General features: G+C 44.3%; 1 protein-coding gene across 1 annotated transcript; it reads right to left on the reverse strand.

Moving 5' to 3' along the window:
• Nucleotides 1–6851: 6851 nt before the first annotated feature.
• LOC122924263 (toll-like receptor 13) lies at nucleotides 6852–18656 on the reverse strand. Its single transcript, XM_044275201.1, has 2 exons — nucleotides 18457–18656; nucleotides 6852–10628 (listed from the first exon to the last, which is right to left on the reverse strand). The coding sequence occupies exon 2, from the start codon at nucleotides 10501–10503 to the stop codon at nucleotides 7657–7659; it is 2847 nt and encodes a 948-aa protein (XP_044131136.1). The 5' UTR covers nucleotides 10504–10628; nucleotides 18457–18656; the 3' UTR covers nucleotides 6852–7656.
• Between the last annotated feature and the right edge of the window lie 981 nt (nucleotides 18657–19637).

Consider the following 19637-nt stretch of genomic DNA (forward strand, 5'->3'; position numbering starts at 1 on the left):
AAATGATAAAAAATGCTGTTCACGAAATGCTGAAAAACGGCTGGGGCATTCATCAAACCAAAAGGCATAACCAAATTCTCAAAATGGCCCTCAGGGGTATTGAAGGCCGTCTTCCATTCGTCTCCTTCTCTGACCCTGACCAGGTTGTATGCCCCTCTTAGATCTAATTTGGAAAAGACTTTAGCCCCAACAACCTGGTTAAACAGGTCCGGGATCAGAGGAAGCGGATAAGGGTCACGAATAGTGATACTGTTCGGCTCCCTGAAATCCAGACAAGGTCTTAAAGAACCATCTTTTTTCTTAGCAAAGAAAAAACCAGCGGCAACAGGTGACTTCGAGGGTCGTATGTGTCCTTTTCTCAGACTCTCAGAGATATAAGCACGCATAGCGATCCTCTCAGGTTGGGAAAGATTGTATAAACGAGATTTAGGCAGCTTGGCGTCTGGGATGAAATTAATAGGGCAATCGTACTCCCTGTGCGGGGGCAAATCCTGAACTCCACTCTCAGAGAAGACATCCGAAAATTCAGAGAGAAAAGATGGTACAGTCTTAGTAGAAACCTCAGAAACAGATGTCGTGAGGCAATTCTCTCTGCAAAAGTCACTCCAACCATTTATTTGCCTCGCTTGCCAATCAATGGTGGGGTTATGTTTAGTGAGCCAGGGTAGCCCCAACACTAGAGGAGTAGGCAAACCGCTAAGGACGAAACATGACACATCCTCAACATGAGCATCACTCACAATTAAACGGATATTGTGAACTATGCCCTTTAATGATTTCTGAGAAAGTGGAGCGGAATCAATAGCAAAAACAGGAATATCCTTTCCCAAAGTGCGCACCTGGAAACCATGAGTTATTGCAAATTGATTATCAATGAGATTGACAGCTGCTCCACTATCCACAAAAATCTCACAAAAAATGTTCTTGTTCTCTAGCGCCACCCTAGGCGGCAGGACAAAACGGGAACTACAAGCAAACGGAAAACCTTCAATCTCCGCCTCAACCCTGCCAATAGTAACAGACGGAACATTTTTAAAAGATTTTTTCCTGTTTGTTTCTTTATTACTCCCAGAAAACTGCCTGAATCTCCTAGAAGGACAAACATTTGCCAAATGATTTATACCTCCACAACAAAAACAAACCCTCCCATGCGAGCTGAATCTTCTATTGTCAGAGGCAATCAACCTCAGCTGCATGGGCTCCTGCTCAGCAGGGACTGACAGCGACCGAAACCCCTGCGCACAGAATGAGACCGCTGCACTGTCCTGGGACTGAGTATGACAGGAAGGGGACATCTCTCCTCTCTCTCTAAGACGCCTGTCAATACGAACGGCCTGAGACATAGCAGAGTCCAAGGAAATAGGCCTCTCATGAAAGGCAAATGCATCTTTCAATCCCTCTTAAAGACCATGACAAAATTGACTTCGGAGTGCAGCATCATTCCAACCAGTATCAGCTGCCCATCTCCGAAATTCTGAGCAGTATATTTCTGCGGATTGTTTACCCTGGCATAATAGACGTAGTCTAGACTCGCCGTGCCCCCTCCGGCAGCGAAAAGGCCCAAGACTGAGCGTTACCCCTGAGCAGCGATATAATGATCCCCACCCTACGTTCCTCATCACCAGAGGAGTGGGGAAGAAGGCGAAAATGGAGTTTGCAAGCCTCTCTAAAACGCACAAAATTCTCACTACCCCCGGAGAACGTATCCGGGAGCGAGATCTTAGGCTCAGAACAAACTCCATGAACGCAAGCTGAACCGGTCACTTGAAGCTGAGAAAAAGTCTTACGGAGATCAGCTACCTCCAATGAAAGACCCTGGAAGCGTTCAGCCAAAAGTGAAACCGGATCCATGCTTGAGACGGTTTTGGCGGCTTATAATGTCACGGACGGTGTACAGGAAACAAGGCAAAGCAACATGCATATATGACTCACTGGAACCAAAGCTAAGGAACCATAAAGGAGACCCCTGCACAAGACCTGAGACTTTCCCTGGCTGCTCAGCCTATGCAACGATCCCAGAGGTGGATGGTTGCATATCCACGTACCTCGACTATATAACCCCTGAACACCCTACAATAGTGAGGGGACACGACCACCGGCTCCCTACACCAGACACGGAGGGAGTCAGGGTCACCTGGGATCCAGCAAACAGAAAATAACAGATAAATGTTCAGCACTTAACTTTGTAGCAGACTGGAAAACAAGATCAGCATGCACACACACTCCAGGAAGAAGTATAAGCCGCCCAGTAATGCATTATGGGGCGGAATTTAAAGGGATGCAATCAGTCCAACCACATGACAGCTGAGAGAGGCTAACGAGATGAGGAACTGAACATCACAACAAAGAAACTCAAGGAGGAGGTTCTGAAAGGCTTCTGTCAGAGCTTCTCAGCTGTCTGGTTGTGACAACAGGTCAACTCTGGACAGGTCATCTCCAGACAGGTCAGTTCTGGACAGGTCAGCTGTGGACAAATCAGATCTGGACAGATCAGCTCTGGACAGGTCAGCTCTGGATAGGTCAGCTGTGGACAGGTCAGCTCTGGATAGGTCAGCTCTAAACAGGTCAACTCTGGACAGGTCATCTCCAGACAGGTCAGTTCTGGACAGGTCAGCTGTGGACAAATCAGCTCTGGATAGGTCAGCTGTGGATAGTTCAGTTCTGGACAGGTCAGTTCTGGACAGGTCAGTTCTGGACAGGTCAGCTCTGGACAGGTCAGCTCTGGACATCTCAGCCGCTCAGTCATGTGCAGAGCCCACAAGTCTATGTCTGTAGAAAGCCCTGCTCATCTCTCCAGGATAATACCTGATGAACTCATGTTTGCCACGACAAGGCACCATAGTGCGACCTCCTGGATGCGATCCTTTATGTCGTCTGCAGCCGTTCAGGCCACTGATATAAAGGCCACTTCCCGACTTAGTCACTTTCTGACCAGTGGGGGCCTTACTGCTGATACTCTATGGCATGGAGGGGGAAACAAACATCTGGTCCTACTGTCCTGAAGGGGACCAAAGTGCAGGATCAAGTCTGATTTCCCCCCTATTTTTGTACACCACTGCTGACGATGCTACTACACACAAAGGACCGAGCCACTTATCACAGGAGTCAGTGGAGCGTGCAGCTGATGTGCAATAGAGCTTGAGGAAAGGATATTATATCAAATTAAAAATAAAATCCACACCCAGGACGTTGCTTTTGTGCAGATCGGTAGATATGCACTTTTTTGCTTTTTTGAACAACGTCTCCTCTACGGGATGATAAGGACATAGAGCCGTCCATGCTGTTTTTTCCTTTGAAGTTGACATCACACCCCTTTGGCCAAAAAATGTAATTTATCTCTGCAGGTCGGAGGAGGAATGCCTATCACATAGTAAAGCCGTGGGTTACTGAGACCCTCCAGCGGGTCTTCCCAGGCATGTCATTACTAAATCTTGGACCACTATCGCAATTTGGTGGCCCCCTTGGAGGAAGTTACTAATTAACATTATGGGCCCACAATACTTGTACTGCTTTGTCCATTGTCTTCTGATTTTAACTCCTGATGGTATTGAGAGGTATCTCCTGGGAATTCTTAGACTATATGTTTTTGTCTTGGTGTATTGCCTCCATGTCATGCTTCAATTAGTTCTTATACAGTACGCTCTACATCTGCCATTATAATGTCTAGTGGAGGACCTTCAACCATTGCTCAAGTGTAACCTCACCTTCTCTTCTATCCTGTAATCTCTTCCTGAGGACATGAGTGACCTACTCTGGTTGGGTATAAAACACGCAAAGATCTGAGCTTTGGCAAGGTCTACCATTGTATAAAAGCCTCTGACTCTTGGAATTCGAGGTATAACCATGGATGTTGCCCAATATTTGGCACTAGAAATCCAGAAAACATTGGTGCAGCCTCAACTCCATCCAAACCTTGAGCCTGGTCCCTCACATCTGTGCACATCACATTTCTGCTCAACATCAGGCATCTCGTTTTGTTGACGCTGAGACAGTTGGCCCGAGTCGATGGATCACTTATCTGTTCACCCCCTCTTTCATCTTCATCCAAATATTGTTAATATTCATCCCCTTTCCATCACACAACCACAGATGATGTTCTTAGTCTTCAGTTACAGGTTCATTAGCCGATTACATGGCGCTGTGGAGAGATTACCGGAGAAATCTCCACACCGCACGAGATATTAAAGTCAGGATTATTAAATGTTTACTTGTAATAGGAAACCATTGGGAGACTCATGATCAATCTCGGCCCGGCGTTGCGATGGCTCAGGGTTATCTGCAGGCAAATGAACTTACAGTGAAATTCCCAAGAACCTTCACTTCCTGAATATGAAAATGAAGAAAGCAAGAGCCTCTGGGTAAAGGCAGAGATAAAAATCTCATTAAGTAAATTAGAATATGAGGCTACAACAAGGATGCAAGCGACAGCACATACATCATATCTGATTACTGGAGCCTGATCCTCTCAAATCTTATTGTAAAGATGGCAGCAGACAAGGAAAGACTGGAACAATAAGTGATGAGACATCTCAAATAACTGGGGAAACCATCTGTCCCAGGTGGACAGGGAGCATGCCTAAACATTTCCAGATGTGTTTCCTTTTGGTCTCCTAGAGGACAACCAGGAAATTGTTGGGAGGACATGTAAACTTCCTTGGTCGCACAAGGATCCTCGGTTCAACTTCAAATCTCACCAGGGGCAACATCTACATGGAGTTATATGTTCTACCCACAGCCCCCATCCCTTACACTGGGACTCAGTGTTTCTTGGTTTGCCCTTGTAATCCATAATGAACTAGGCCGGAGTAAAGTGGTTTCCCCAGCTTTGTGTTTATAATACTGGGGTGAAGGACTCGGCCCTAGCTATACTCCCAGGGCTCTAGCTATAGGGTGTGCACAAGGTGCCCAAAAGCTCCTCTGCCACATAAGGAGACATCAACGTTATACAGGACACATAATAGGTGGGCCCCCCGGGACAGATGGTGCATTAGGGGCCCAGGAGCTATTAGTTTCTCCTCTGAGGATGAGCTTGGTGGCTCCACCTGTCCTTTCTCCTCATTTATGGCTCCTTTCATTTTTAAACATATTATATACAGTATATATATATTTCAATAATTTGTTATGCATTTGTTACTTTGTATCATTCTGATGTGTAAACACCTCTGGTTACTATTGGTTACGACATCTCAGCTTTTGTCCCCCAGTTTAACTTTCCTTCCTATTCCAGCTCTGCAACATTATGGTAGATTTATGGTTCCATCCACAGAGGCATGCATATGGAGAAACCTCCGAGTGCTATTGATCTTCGTGCCGGGCGGATGATGCGTTTCATACATGCATCCGTTATGCAGACCGTGTCATTTTCCTTTGGGACACATACTGAATATCACTTGACAGCTTATAATGAGGATGGTTAGGACACTGCTAAGAGGTCTAATGGAGTAAGGAGGGCCAGGAATTATTTCTATGGACCTCACAGGGGTTGTTGGAGGAGGGATCACCAATGCAAAATCTGTATCAGGGACCCCAACCCCCATCCTATTAGTAATTCTACTGTATATTTTGCGTTTGTTTGCTTTTGCATTGTGGCCACAATGACGTCCTCTCACATACTTGCTTCAGTTTGAATGAATTGGTCAATGCTGGTATATTCTTATGTGGCTTTAAATACTCTGTGCCTAACCCTGCAGATATGGGCATAAAACCAAATATTAGACTTTCTGCCCAACAAATGTATGTTTTAAAGCATACTTATATGCTGACTATATATACTATGGCTTTTATTTTTACTTGTAGTCTGTATTAATCATCAGTTTCCCCTATATGTGCTCCTGCTCCATCTCTAATTCTTAGTTTTCCTTATCAATCGGCTGGAGAATAGCTGCTGTGATGTTTCCTATAAACAGCACAAAGAGGATAGGAGATGCCTTATCACTCTATAGCATAGCCTAAGAAGTAGCAGCAGCATGGGGGACAATATAAAGCAGTACAGAGCAGAGCAGCTGTGAATCCAGAACTGAAGGGACATAAACAAAATACTAGAGGAAGCAGCATAAAGGCCTTTATTATTCAGTACAGAGCAGTATAGCTGTCAATCCGGAACTAAGGTGAGATAGAAAACTTACTAGAAGCAGCAGCATAAAGGACATTCTACAGCAGTAAAATTAGCAGTGTAGCTGTGAATACAAAACTGAGGTGAGATAGAAAACTTACTAGAAGCAGCAGCATAAAGGACAGTATATGTCTGTACTGAGTAGTGTAGATGTGAACCCAGCACTGAGGTAAGATAGAAAACTTACTAGAAGCAGGAGTGTGGAGGACATTATACATCTGTACTGAGCAGTGTAGCTGTGAACCCAGCACTGAGGTAAGATAGAAAACTTACTAGAAGCAGGAGTGTGAAGGACATTATACATCTGTACTGAGCAGTGTAGCTGTGAACCCAGCACTGAGGTAAGATAGAAAACTTACTAGAAGCAGGAGTGTGGAGGACATTATACATCTGTACTGAGCAGTGTAGCTGTGAACCCAGCACTGAGGTAAGATAGAAAACTTACTAGAAGCAGGAGTGTGGAGGACATTATACATCTGTACTGAGCAGTGTAGATGTGAACCCAGCACTGAGGTAAGATAGAAAACTTACTAGAAGCAGGAGTGTGGAGGACATTATACATCTGTACTGAGCAGTGTAGATGTGAACCCAGCACTGGGTGAGAGAGAAAATTTGCCAGAGCTGCAGCAGCATTTATGGCTCTTTCTCCCTCCAGCAGTTCCTCTTCCCCCTCCCATCTCTCATGACAGATTTTAGCTGTCAGTTGAGGATGAATGATCAGTTCATGAGGCAGCGGCAATGACTGATAAGTGAACAAAGGGGTATTTTCTGTAATTAGATATATGATGAAGCTTCTTACATTCAATGGTACTACTGAATTATGAGAGGAAACTTGCCATGCCTTCATATTCCTCACTGCATTTGTGTTAAGTCTTCAGCTGGTCATAGACTATAGGTTTTTGGCAAATAATTTTTTCGGGACATAAATGAGCTTGGCATATGCCATGCCGTGTTGGATCACCCATTGTTGGATGCTGTAGTTGATCAGTGATTTGTCAATTCAACCTATTAAGTGAAAACCTTTACGGACCAAGCATAAATAACAAGTCGTTCAGAAAATGGCCACCAGTGCATGGCTAGATTTAGGTACCGGGTCCTGGATGCAATGGCCGTCTCTGCACCCCCAATATTTATGGATCTGGAGATTTGTATAAGATCAGAAATAAAGCTTTGATTTATTTCCCACAAACAGCGTCACTCTTGTCCATGGATTGTGTCTGGTACTGCAGCTTAGACAAGGACAAGATCTTCATCAGAAACATGAAATATTCAACACAGTGATTCTCTAACAAGTCCCAAGTCCCTTGAATGAGGAAGAGCTGCGATACCAGACACAGCCTATCAATGGGGCTGTAAGATCTACCTAAATAAGCTGTACAAATAGAATACATCTGTCATCAGCTTTCTTTATTGAAGTTTCTCATACTTCCATCCTACGCGTCCCATCATTTATATCAACCAAGATATCGAAAGAAAATCTCACTGACAATGAGCAATTTTTCGCCCAACCTCAATACATTATTACGCTACTGTGGTCAAAAGGTTCAACTTGACATGAGGGGGCTTTCATCATCGCTATTTAATAAGTCTTCTTCATCCTCTTCCAGTTCACCACACCTCAATACTTTTCTAACTTTGGCCCAAAATAACTTTTGCGCCTCAGGTTCCCCTGGCCATGTGATGTACGTCTTCTTCAGCATGACCTTCCTCATCCTATGGTAGGTGGATAGCTCTCGTAACGGGATGTCCTCCAAAAATATGAGAACAAGAACGTCCCTCATTTCATCAAACAACTTATAGCTGGCCAACTGCATTTCCATGGAGCACCACTCACTTTGAAGATAGCTCCGACTCACCACGCACAGGGTCTTTCGGCTGTTGTGAATGCTGTCCACAATGTTGTCTACAATGTCCCTACCGAGCTGAAAATCCCGATGGTGGAGGCAAAGTCGAAGTCCTTTTGAGGAATGACATCTCTCTAGCATGGGAAGCATTGTTTTATATACCCAGTCTTCATCCCGAGTGTTGTAGGACACAAAGGCATCATATTTGTAGAGGTCCTTGTTAGAATTCCAGCGTTCATTCAGCCAGGAGATGAAAAGGAAGTAATTATATTTGATGCACCAGTAAGATTTGCTGTAGACGATGGGTATGATTATCAAGAGGCACAAGAAGGAGAAAGAAGAGGAAAACAGTATGAGCTTCTCTTTAAGGTCACAGACGTGAGTATCAAAGCTATGGAAGAAAACATGAGGGTCATTGCTGCACGTTATATTATAAGCGTACACAGTTTGTACATGTGACACATTCATCCACCTTTGGAATTCCTCATTATCGCAAGTGCATGTCAGGGGACACTTCCATATGTCCAGGTATTTTAATTTGGTCATGTTATCAAATATTTTTACATCTATTTGTTTCAAGCCGTTCTTTGTTAGCTGGAGTCTTCTGAGATTGGAAAGGTGTGAGAAGATATCAGGGCTCAGAGACTGTATACACATATTTTCTAGATCCAAGTATCTGAGGTTGATTAAGTTTTTGAAAATCCCTGGTGAGAGGTTTTGGACTCCATTACAATCTTCTCCTAAATTGAGATAAGTCAGATTCCTGAGCTCATCGAACACAGTGTATCCTAACCGGGTGAGTCTGTTTTGTCCCAAATACAGAGCCCGTAAGTTGTCGAGGCCTGTAAAGAAGCCTCTCGGAATGGTCGTTAGACCATGCGGCTGTTGACTCTGAAGTTTTAAGTCATAGATCTTCTGAAGTTTTGAGAACGGTGTAACATATTGTTGAGAAGATAGATACCGCAGCTGATTTGACTTCAAGTCCAAGACCTGCAAAGTGGCCTCCACGCCATTGAACATATCCCCGCTAATTTGTTTAATCTGGTTATTATCCAGATACAACTTTGAAAGACTTTTCATCCCAATGAATGAGCCTTTTTTAACCTGCGTAATCTTATTTCCTCCAAGATCCAATATAATCAGATTTTCCAAATTTTGGAATACTTTTTCAAAAATGACAGACACCCTGTTATTCCGGAGGATGAGCGTTGTAAGCTTTCCTAAACCCAAGAAGTTATTGTAGTACAAATCTGTTATGAGGTTATTATCCAGACGCAACGTCTGGAGATGTCTTAATTCATAAAAACAACGTTTGCTCAGTAACATAATGTTGTTGATGTTCAGTTTTAGCGTCTTCAATTTAGGCGCAAAGGTAAAAGCGTTAGGCATCACCGACCATATTCTGTTGTATCGGAAAGATATTGATGTCAGTTTTGGGAAGATGGGCGCATTGTGGCAGGAATCTAACCTTTTTAAGAGGTTATGTTCAATAGTCACAGCTGAAAGGTTGGAAGGCTTGAGGAACCTTAAACAGGTGACATTTTTAAGCCTATTGTGTGACAAGTCCAACTGGATGCTCCGACTACAGTCTGACAATGTTCTGTTTGGCAAAAACCAAAAATTATTTCCAATTAAATTCAAGTGTGACATCTCTTTGCCTCTTAAATAGGAGCACATCTCCCTTAATTTAGCTGAAGTGTTTATATTTAATCTCGAGTAGTCGATCCTCTCGGGTGGTATGGTGGGATTCTCCAAAAACTTCAGAATGTCGAAATCCGGATTAGATGCTACGGTTAAATAGTTCGTACTAGTCAGGTTTACTTTTTGCAAGGAGGATGAGGTGAGGTTGTTGTGGGACAGATCAAGATATTTAATTTGGCCCAAAAAATCTTGGTGGCATTTTAAGTCTTGCAGTTGATTTCGGCAGAGGAACAGTGTAGACAAATTGCTTGGAAGTGAAAGGGCATGACTTAGGTGTCTTATATTATTACCACACAAGCTGAGATTCTTGAGTTGGTTAAGCGGCTGAAGGGCATGGACAACACTACTGAAATTGCTTAAGCCGTTGGCTGACAGGTTGAGACTTTTTAGGCTAAGAAGAGGGCTGAAGACCTTAAGATGCATGAAAACAAGTGCATTGTTTTGTAGGTGGAGATGTGCTAACCTTTTAAGTCCACAAAAAACTCCTGAGGATAAATTGCAGATGTTATTATAAGACAAATCCAGATAATATAAGGCTTCCAAGTTTTCAAAGGCTCCCGGGTCAACAGTCTGCAGATGGTTGTTACTCAGGATCAAACTCTGGAGCTGTGATAGGTGATGAAAGCTTCTGGAAGGTAACATTTTGATGGTGTTTTGGGATATTGTGAGGTTCTTGGCGAAATTGGGGATGTCAGACACAACACTGTATATGCTCAGTTCTTGGCGGTTCATGCAGGTGAATGTGGTATAGCGTTCATACTTTTGGATGCAGTTTCTAAACCCATAACTTGTCACCAGCGAGATAAGAAGAGCTCCAAACAGCACAAGGACCAAGAGAAATCTCATCTTCCTGAAGAGTTGGCCTGGAGTTCATAAGTCACAGGTCATATTGAAAATGACTCCAAAATGAATCATGGGGTAAATGGTGTCACCACAGTCCACATTGATATGTACATCCAGAAGACGAGTGCCTATGGGAGAAGATCTGAGAGGTCAGGAGACTGTTCTATATATAAGTATAATACAAGTAGCCCTACTCAACATAATATATGGTCACAAATACAACACATACATAGAAAAATAAAGTACCGGACCAAAACTGTTAAAGATAATGCAGCATGTGTGAGGTCATTTCAGTATTAATAAATTGGAGCTACTGGACTTGTACTTTCAATGGTTATCTGACTTTCTCAATTTGAATGACTTGGGCAAGAAATCTCTGACATTAAATACTGGTGACTCATGCTTCAGTCAGTATAATCTGTTTATCATAATCAACATGATTTCAAGGACACATGGAGGCAAGAAGTTGATTGCAATTTGCATGACTGAAGCTTAAACGGCCTTGGGAGAGGTGTTAGAAGTGCATTGTAAATGGCAGACAATAGATGTCGCACCCCTCCACCTGTATTCAAGTTCCCGAGAAGGACCTGTAAACCTTGCAGGCATCCAGGACAGCCTTTGTAGTGAAGGTGTGAAGCAGGGCAGATGGAAGAATTAAATTCTCCCATGTATACCTGAGGTCATTGGGACACCAATCAGACATTGATGGTGCCCTTTTTATCTATGAGTGGGCGCCCTCCTTACCCCTGGGTGGTGACTTTGCTCCAGATCTGTCTTAGAAAAGGTTTTTGGTCTCATGGGCTTCAGCCAGGGATTCGCCCTCTTCAGTTTCCTATGTTGTGTCATTGTGCTTATCACAGTTGATGGGTGAAGTCTATGTGAGACATGACCCAATACAGCGGGAAATTAAAGGGCGTGTATATTCTTTAAAGCTCCTACCTATATTACCCATCACAGACAAGATAATGTCATTAGGGGCCTCTCCAATAAACAGCGCCTTTCTGGTTGATCTGATGGGTCCACATATCATAGGAATGGCCTCTTTATAAAAATAGGTGGGCGCCTGCAGAGACACCATGGTACAGGGCTCCCACACCCTACTGATAGGCCCTTGCCTAAACAAGACTGTACGCTCTATAGGGGCAGTGGAGGGGGCAGGCAGCTTGTGTTGCTCCATTACCCTCCATGGTTAGTGATGGGAAACTGAGGACTTCTCCCCATCTCTGCGTAGACCCCACAAAATAAGGACATGACACCAGAGGGTTATATTGCTCTTCTCTACTAAAACTCATGGGAGGAGCAAACATTGGGGTCTCCAGCCATGGGCTAAGGGTCCATTTACATGTCTCCAACAGTTTTGCGGTCCGCAAATTGCGGATCCGCAAAACACGGATCCCGGCCATGTGCATTCCGCATTTTGCGGACCGCACATGGCCAGCACTATAATAGAAATGCCTTTTCTTGTCCGTGGCTGTGGACAAGAATAGGACATGTTGTTTTTTTTGTGGGTCCATGGAACGGAAGTGAGGATGCACTTTTTTTAGTGTCTCCATATTCTGAAAGCCATAGTTCTTTTTATTATTTGGGCGACTGTCTTATGTAGGGGCTAATTTTTTTTGGGGTGAGATAACGGTTTGATTGATACTATTTTAGCGTACATATGACTTTTTGATTGCTTGGTATTACACTTTTTGTGATATAAGGTGACAAAAAATTGCTTTTTTGACACCATTTATTTTTATTTTTTTTACGATGTTCACCTTAGATGTGTTAGGTCATTTTTATAAAGCAGTTTGTTACGGACGTGGCAATACCTAATATGTATACTTTTTTATTTATTTAAGTTTTACACAATAAAAGCATTTTTGAAACAAAAAAAAACATGTTTTAGTGTCTCCATATTCTGAGAGCCATAGTTTTTTTTATTTTTTGCCCAATTGTTTTATTTAGGGGCTCTTTTTTTGCAGGATTAGATGACTGGTACTATTTCGGGGTGCATACGCCTTTTTGATTACTTGGTGTTGCACTTTTTGTGATATGTAAGGTGCCAAAAAAATGATTGTTTTAGGTTTAGGTTTTAGGTACAGTTTTTATTTTATTTTTTTCTACGGCGTTCAGGTGAGGGGGTGGATCATGTGATTTTTTTATAGAGCCGGTCGTTACGGATGCGGCAATACCCAACCTTTTTTTTTTATTATGAAAAACACTTTTTTTTTAACTTTACTTTTTATTTTTGTCCCACTCTGGGACTTCAACTTCTGGGGTCTGATCCCCTTTGCAATGTATTGCAATACAATAAACCTGTATTTTATGCTGACAGCCTGCCTGTGAGACCGAGCTGCCTTCTCTGCTATCGAGTCCCCGCCACTGCAGCGCGGGGACCCGATGGAGATGCGGAGGGCACCCGTAGCCTCCGCAAACCCTCTGCATACCACGGTCAGCTTTGACCGTGGCATACAAGGGGTTAATTCGCCGGCATCAGTGTCTTCACCGATCTTGGCATATGCAGCAGGGGCCCGGCTGTCAGTGACTGCCGGGTCCGTGCCACTGATCAGCCCACCATACTTGTACGGCGCTGGTCCTTAAGTCATGTCCACCAGTGCCGTACATGTACAGCGGAGGTCCTCTACGGGTTAAAGGGTTTCTGTCATGGGAAAAATCGTTATGTAGCTGACTGACATTAGCGATGTGCCAGTGTCGGCAGTACATAACAGTGTGTTTGCTAACTCCCTGCCTGCCGCCGTTCTCTTAAAAAACTGACTTTTATAATATGCTAATGAAGCCTCTAGGTGCTATGAGGGCGTTGCTGCCGCACCTAGAGGCTCGGATACTCGCCTTTGGGGCACGCCCACGTTCCACTTGATTGACATCCTTCTTCTCCGCATCGTCCTCATAATCCTGCATCGTCCCGCGTAGTATTTGGCGCAGGCGCAGTGAGTGAAGGATGCTCGGCTGCTGCCAGGCAGGCCTGCCGGGGAGGCCTTTGACGTAATCGGCGCAGGCGCAGTGAGGAAGCTGTCAGCAGCCGAGCGTCCACCACTCACTGCGCCTGCGCCGAATACTAAACGGGACGGCGCAGGCTCGGGATTATGAGGACGATGCGAGAAGAAGGATGTCAATCAAGTGGGCGTGCCCCAAAGGCGAGTATCCGAGCCTCTAGGTGCGGCAGCAACACCCTCATAGCACCTAGAGGCTTCATTAGCATATTATAAAAGAGAGAACGGCGGCAGGCAGGGAGTTAACAAACATACTGTTATGTACTGCCGACACTGGCACATCGCTAATGTCAGTCAGCTACAAAACGAGTTTTCCCATGACAGAAAACCTTTAAGTGTCTGGTGTTAGCTCTGTTGTTATGTCTGGAAACTTGTTTTTGTCTGGAAAACCTTCTGTGTCATTGCCATTGAGTATAATGGAAGCTGTAATGTAAGTCTATGACAGACGGGAAGTGTAACATTGTATCTGTTTGTGCTGAGCTTCTCCACTCCACCCCTCCCACTAGAAGGTTCCAGTCTAACTAGAAACTGTATATAAGGAGAACGGTCAGAGGCCCTAGTGCGCTGCAGTTAGGGACTAGTGCTTGGAGGGAAGACTCTGCCGGTCTGCATGAGTCACCAGAAGAAGGCGCTGAGATGGGGATGCTGAGCCACAGACCATGGGTCACCAGCCCTGTGACCAAGGAGCCACCCAGACTACTGAGCTACAGACCTTGGGCCCTTGACCGGGGTACTAACCTTCTGAGAGAGAGGGACAGCTATCTCAGGCCTTTTCTCAGCACCAAACCCTTCTTCTGTCAGGGAGGAGACTGGAGAAGCCAGCCCTATGCCTCGTCTCAGGGAAGAGACTGGAGAACTCAGCCCTATGCCTCGTCTCAGGGAGGAGACTGGAGAAGCCAGCCATATGCCTCGTCTCAGGGAGGAGACTGGAGAACTCAGCCCTATGCCTCGTCTTAGGGAGGAGACTGGAGAAGCTGGCCCTATGCCTCGCCTGTATTGTTTTGCACCTGACTTCCTCCAGCAAAGAAGCCCCCTGGTTACTGCAGACCCTGACTCTCTGGACTTATTTCACATTGGGGTGCACCACGCCTTACCATCCCTTCCGGAGAGCAGCAACACCTGGTGACACCTCAACGGTATTCGGGGGACCCAGAGTAGCATTGGGGCCACCCCAAACCCGACCACTGCATATACAGTGGGATGCGAAAGTTTGGGCAACCTTGTTAATCGTCATGATTTTCTTGTATAAATCGTTGGTTGTTACAATAAAAAATGTCAGTTAAATCTATCATATCGGAGACGCACACAGTGATATCTGAGAAGTGAAATTAAGTTTATTGGATTTACAGAAAGTGTGCTATAGTTGTTTGAACACAATCAGGCCGGTGCAGACATGTGGTCTCTGTTTACACACAATCAGGCCGGTGCTACATGTGGTCTCTGTTTACACACAATCAGGCCGGTGCTACATGTGGTCTCTGTTTACACACAATCAGGCCGGTGCAGACATGTGGTCACTGTTTACACACAATCAGGCCGGTGCTACATGTTGTCTCTGTTGTTGTCATTTTATTGATTCCAAAACCTTTAGGACTAATTATTGGACCTCACATTGGCTTGGTAAGCTCAGTGACCCCTGACCTACATACACAGGTGAATCCAATTATGAGAAAGAGTATTTACGGGGGTCAATTGTAAGTTTCCCTCCTCTTTTAATTTTCTCTGAAGAGTAGCAACATGGGGGTCTCAAAACAACTCTCAAATGACCTGAAGACACAGATTGTTCCCCATCATGGTTTAGGGGAAGGATACAGAAAGCCGTCTCAGAGATTTCCGCCGTCTGTCTCCACAGTCAGGAACATATTGAGGAAATGGAAGACCACAGGCTCAGCTCAAGTTAAGGCTCGAAGTGGCCGACCAAGAAAAATCTCGGATAGACAGAAGCGACGAATGGTGAGAACAGTCAGAGTCAACCCACAGACCAGCACCAAAGACCTACAACATCATCTTGCTGCAGATGGAGTCACTGTGCATCGTTCAACCATTCGGTGCACTTTACACAAGGAGATGCTGTATGCGATAGGGATGCAGAGGAAGCCTTTTCTCTGCCGCTTGAGGTGGGCTAAAGCACATTTGGACAAGCCAGCTTCATTTTGGAATAAGGTGCTGTGGAGTGATGAAACTAAAATGGAGTTATTTGGCCATAACAAGGGGCGTTATGCATGGAGGAAAAAGAACACAGCATTCCAAGAAAAACACCTGCTACCTACAGTAAGATATGGTGGTGGTTCCATCATGCTGTGGGGCTGTGGGGCCAGTGCAGGGACTGGGAATCTTGTCAAAGTTGAGGGACGCATGGATTCCACTCAGTATCAGCAGATTCTGGAGACAAATGTCCAGGAATCAGTGACAAAGCTGAAGCTGCGCCGGGGCTGGATCTTTCAACAAGACAACGACCCTAAACACTGCTCAAAATCCACTAAGGCATTTATGCAGAGGAACAAGTACAACGTTCTGGAATGGCCATCTCAGTGCCCAGACCTGAATATAATGGAAAATCTGTGGTGTGACTTACAGAGAGCTGTCCATGCTCGGAAGCCATCAAACCTGAATGAACTAAAGATGTTTTGCAAAGAGGAATGGTCCAAAATACCTTCAACCAGAATCCAGACTCTCATTGGAACCTACAGGAAGCGTTTAGAGGCTGTAATTTCTGCAAAAGGAGGATCTACTAAATATTGATTTCATTTCTTTTTTGTGGTGCCCAAATTTATGCACCGGCCTCATTGTGTGTAAACAATTATAGCACTTTCTGTAAATCCAATAAACTTCATTTCACTTCTCAAATATCACTGTGTGCGTCTCCGATATGATAGATTTACCTGACATCGTAACAACCAGCGATTTATACAGGAAAATCATGACGATTAACAAGGTTGTCCAAACTTTCACATCCCACTGTATAACACCCTATAGCTGTATACTGTGCAGTAGTGACTGTATACATCACCCTATATCTATATACCGTGCAGTAGTGACTGTATACATCACCCTATATCTATATACCGTGCAGTAGTGACTGTATATCACCCTATAGCTATATACTGTGCAGTAGTGACTGTATACATCACCCTATAGCTGTATACTGTGCAGTAGTGACTGTATACATCACCCTATAGCTATATACCGTGCAGTAGTGACTGTATACATCACCCTATAGCTATATACTGTGCAGTAGTGACTGTATACATCACCCTATAGCTAGATACCGTGCAGTAGTGACTGTATACATCACCCTATATCTATATACCGTGCAGTAGTGACTGTATATCACCCTATAGCTATATACTGTGCAGTAGTGACTGTATACATCACCCTATAGCTGTATACTGTGCAGTAGTGACTGTATACATCACCCTATATCTATATACCGTGCAGTAGTGACTGTATACATCACCCTATATCTATATACCGTGCAGTAGTGACTGTATACATCACCCTATATCTATATACCGTGCAGTAGTGACTGTATATCACCCTATAGCTATATACTGTGCAGTAGTGACTGTATACATCACCCTATAGCTATATACTGTGCAGTAGTGACTGTATACATCACCCTATAGCTATATACCGTGCAGTAGTGACTGTATATCACCCTATAGCTATATACTGTGCAGTAGTGACTGTATACATCACCCTATAGCTATATACTGTGCAGTAGTGACTGTATACATCACCCTATAGCTATATACCGTGCAGTAGTGACTGTATACATCACCCTATAGCTATATACCGTGCAGTAGTGACTGTATACATCACCCTATAGCTATATACTGTGCAGTAGTGACTGTATACATCACCCTATAGCTGTATACCGTGCAGTAGTGACTGTATACATCACCCTATAGCTGTATACCGTGCAGTAGTGACTGTATACATCACCCTATAGCTATATACCGTGCAGTAGTGACTGTATACATCACCCTATAGCTATATACTGTGCAGTAGTGACTGTATACATCACCGTATAGCTATATACCGTGCAGTAGTGACTGTATACATCACCCTATATCTATATACCGTGCAGTAGTGACTGTATATCACCCTATAGCTATATACTGTGCAGTAGTGACTGTATACATCACCCTATAGCTATATACTGTGCAGTAGTGACTGTATACATCACCCTATAGCTGTATACTGTGCAGTAGTGACTGTATACATCACCCTATATCTATATACCGTGCAGTAGTGACTGTATATATCACCCTATAGCTGTATACTGTGCAGTAGTGACTGTATACATTACCCTATATCTATATACCGTGCAGTAGTGACTGTATATATCACCCTATAGCTATATACCGTGCAGTAGTGACTGTATACATCACCCTATAGCTGTATACCGTGCAGTAGTGACTGTATATATCACCCTATAGCTGTATACTGTGCAGTAGTGACTGTATACATCACCCTATAGCTGTATACCGTGCAGTAGTGACTGTATACATCACCCTATAGCTGTATATTGTGCAGTAGTGACTGTATACATCACCCTATAGCTGTATACCGTGCAGTAGTGACTGTATATATCACCCTATAGCTATATACTGTGCAGTAGTGACTGTATATATCACCCTATAGCTATATACCGTGCAGCAGTGACTGTATACATCACCCTATAGCTATATACCGTGCAGTAGTGACTGTATACATCACCCTATAGCTGTATACCGTGCAGTAGTGACTGTATATATCACCCTATAGCTATATACCGTGCAGTAGTGACTGTATATATCACCCTATAGCTATATACCGTGCAGTAGTGACTGTATACATCACCCTATAGCTGTATACCGTGCAGTAGTGACTGTATACATCACCCTATAGCTGTATACCGTGCAGTAGTGACTGTATACATCACCCTATAGCTGTATACCGTGCAGTAGTGACTTACCTTGTGTGATCTCGGCTGCTCTTCTGTTACTCTGTGTCTTGTCTGAAATGAAATTCAGGAAGTTCTGCGCGACGCGGCCGAGCCTCCACTTGACGGCTGCAGTTTCACATTTTATATGTAAACTTCCAGCTTGGAACCAAATTTTACTTTGCATTTCATCTCGGGGGAGAAAGTAGTCACCGGGTCTGTGTATTACTGGAATAAAGTCATTACAGGGTCCTCTGCCCTTAAAGGGGAGCTCTTCTGAACCTTAACGTTGCAGGACAGCTTCTTCTCCAGTCACATCTAAAGCTAAATGTAGAACTCTTCAGCTTTCTGTAGCCTGAGAGCAGCACGTGGCGGTATGTTATGCGACAGTCAGGTCACATGTCTGACAGCGGGGTGGAAGTAAACCGCTGTCTGTTGCCAAGGACAACCAGAATTTTAAAGCCATTCTGAAAATCAGTGGAAAAAAACAAAACAAAAATGAATTCAGAAACATCAATGCAAAGTATTTACCGAGGTTCTCAACGTTTATGGTAGATTTACGTCCTGGCGCGATATCGTAAAATATGGCGCACCTGAGCAATGTCCAGGGCAGATTCCCATGGAACATTCTGCCCCACCCCTACTGCCTGTGCCACAAGAGGAGGCAGCCACGTGACTGACGGCTGAGCCTCATAGGTCTGTGCAGGAGCTGCAGACACAACGGTGGGAGTAGATCGTTTTCGGGTATTACCCAGGGATAATGGCGTCACCACACGTTCAGGACCCTTGTAAAGACACACATTCCAGTCAGAACATTTAAAGGTGAAGTTCACAAAAAAATAATCCAAAAAGAGGCAATAAAGGGGTCCTCCAGCCAGAAGCATTGATCACCTTTATAATCTAGCTAGATGGATTGGGGTTGGACCCCCGGGACGCCCACTGATCACACCGCTCCACTGTTTCTGTCAGTGCTATAATTTTGAATGGCGCCGTATTGAGGAACCAAGGCCCCCCATTCTGGCAAAATGTGGAGGTCCTAGCAGCCAGCCCATCTAGCATCCAGTGGATAGGTGATCAATGCTTCTGGCTGGGAATACCCCTTTAATTACTTGGACAGCCCGATGGGCATTGTGTAATACTTCACTTTCCCTGTGGGGGCACTGCAGGACAATTGTCAGGAGTTTTCCCGGTATACATTCTGTGCATAGCTGTGC

Source organism: Bufo gargarizans, unplaced genomic scaffold (assembly GCF_014858855.1).
Source record: "Bufo gargarizans isolate SCDJY-AF-19 unplaced genomic scaffold, ASM1485885v1 original_scaffold_964_pilon, whole genome shotgun sequence".
In the NCBI taxonomy this organism is placed as follows: Eukaryota; Metazoa; Chordata; class Amphibia; order Anura; family Bufonidae; genus Bufo; species Bufo gargarizans.

Coding starts and splice junctions, on each gene's coding strand:
- LOC122924263 (XM_044275201.1), bottom strand. CDS start 10,503: ATGAGATTTCTCTTGGTCCTTGTGCTGTTTGGAGCTCTTCTTATCTCG.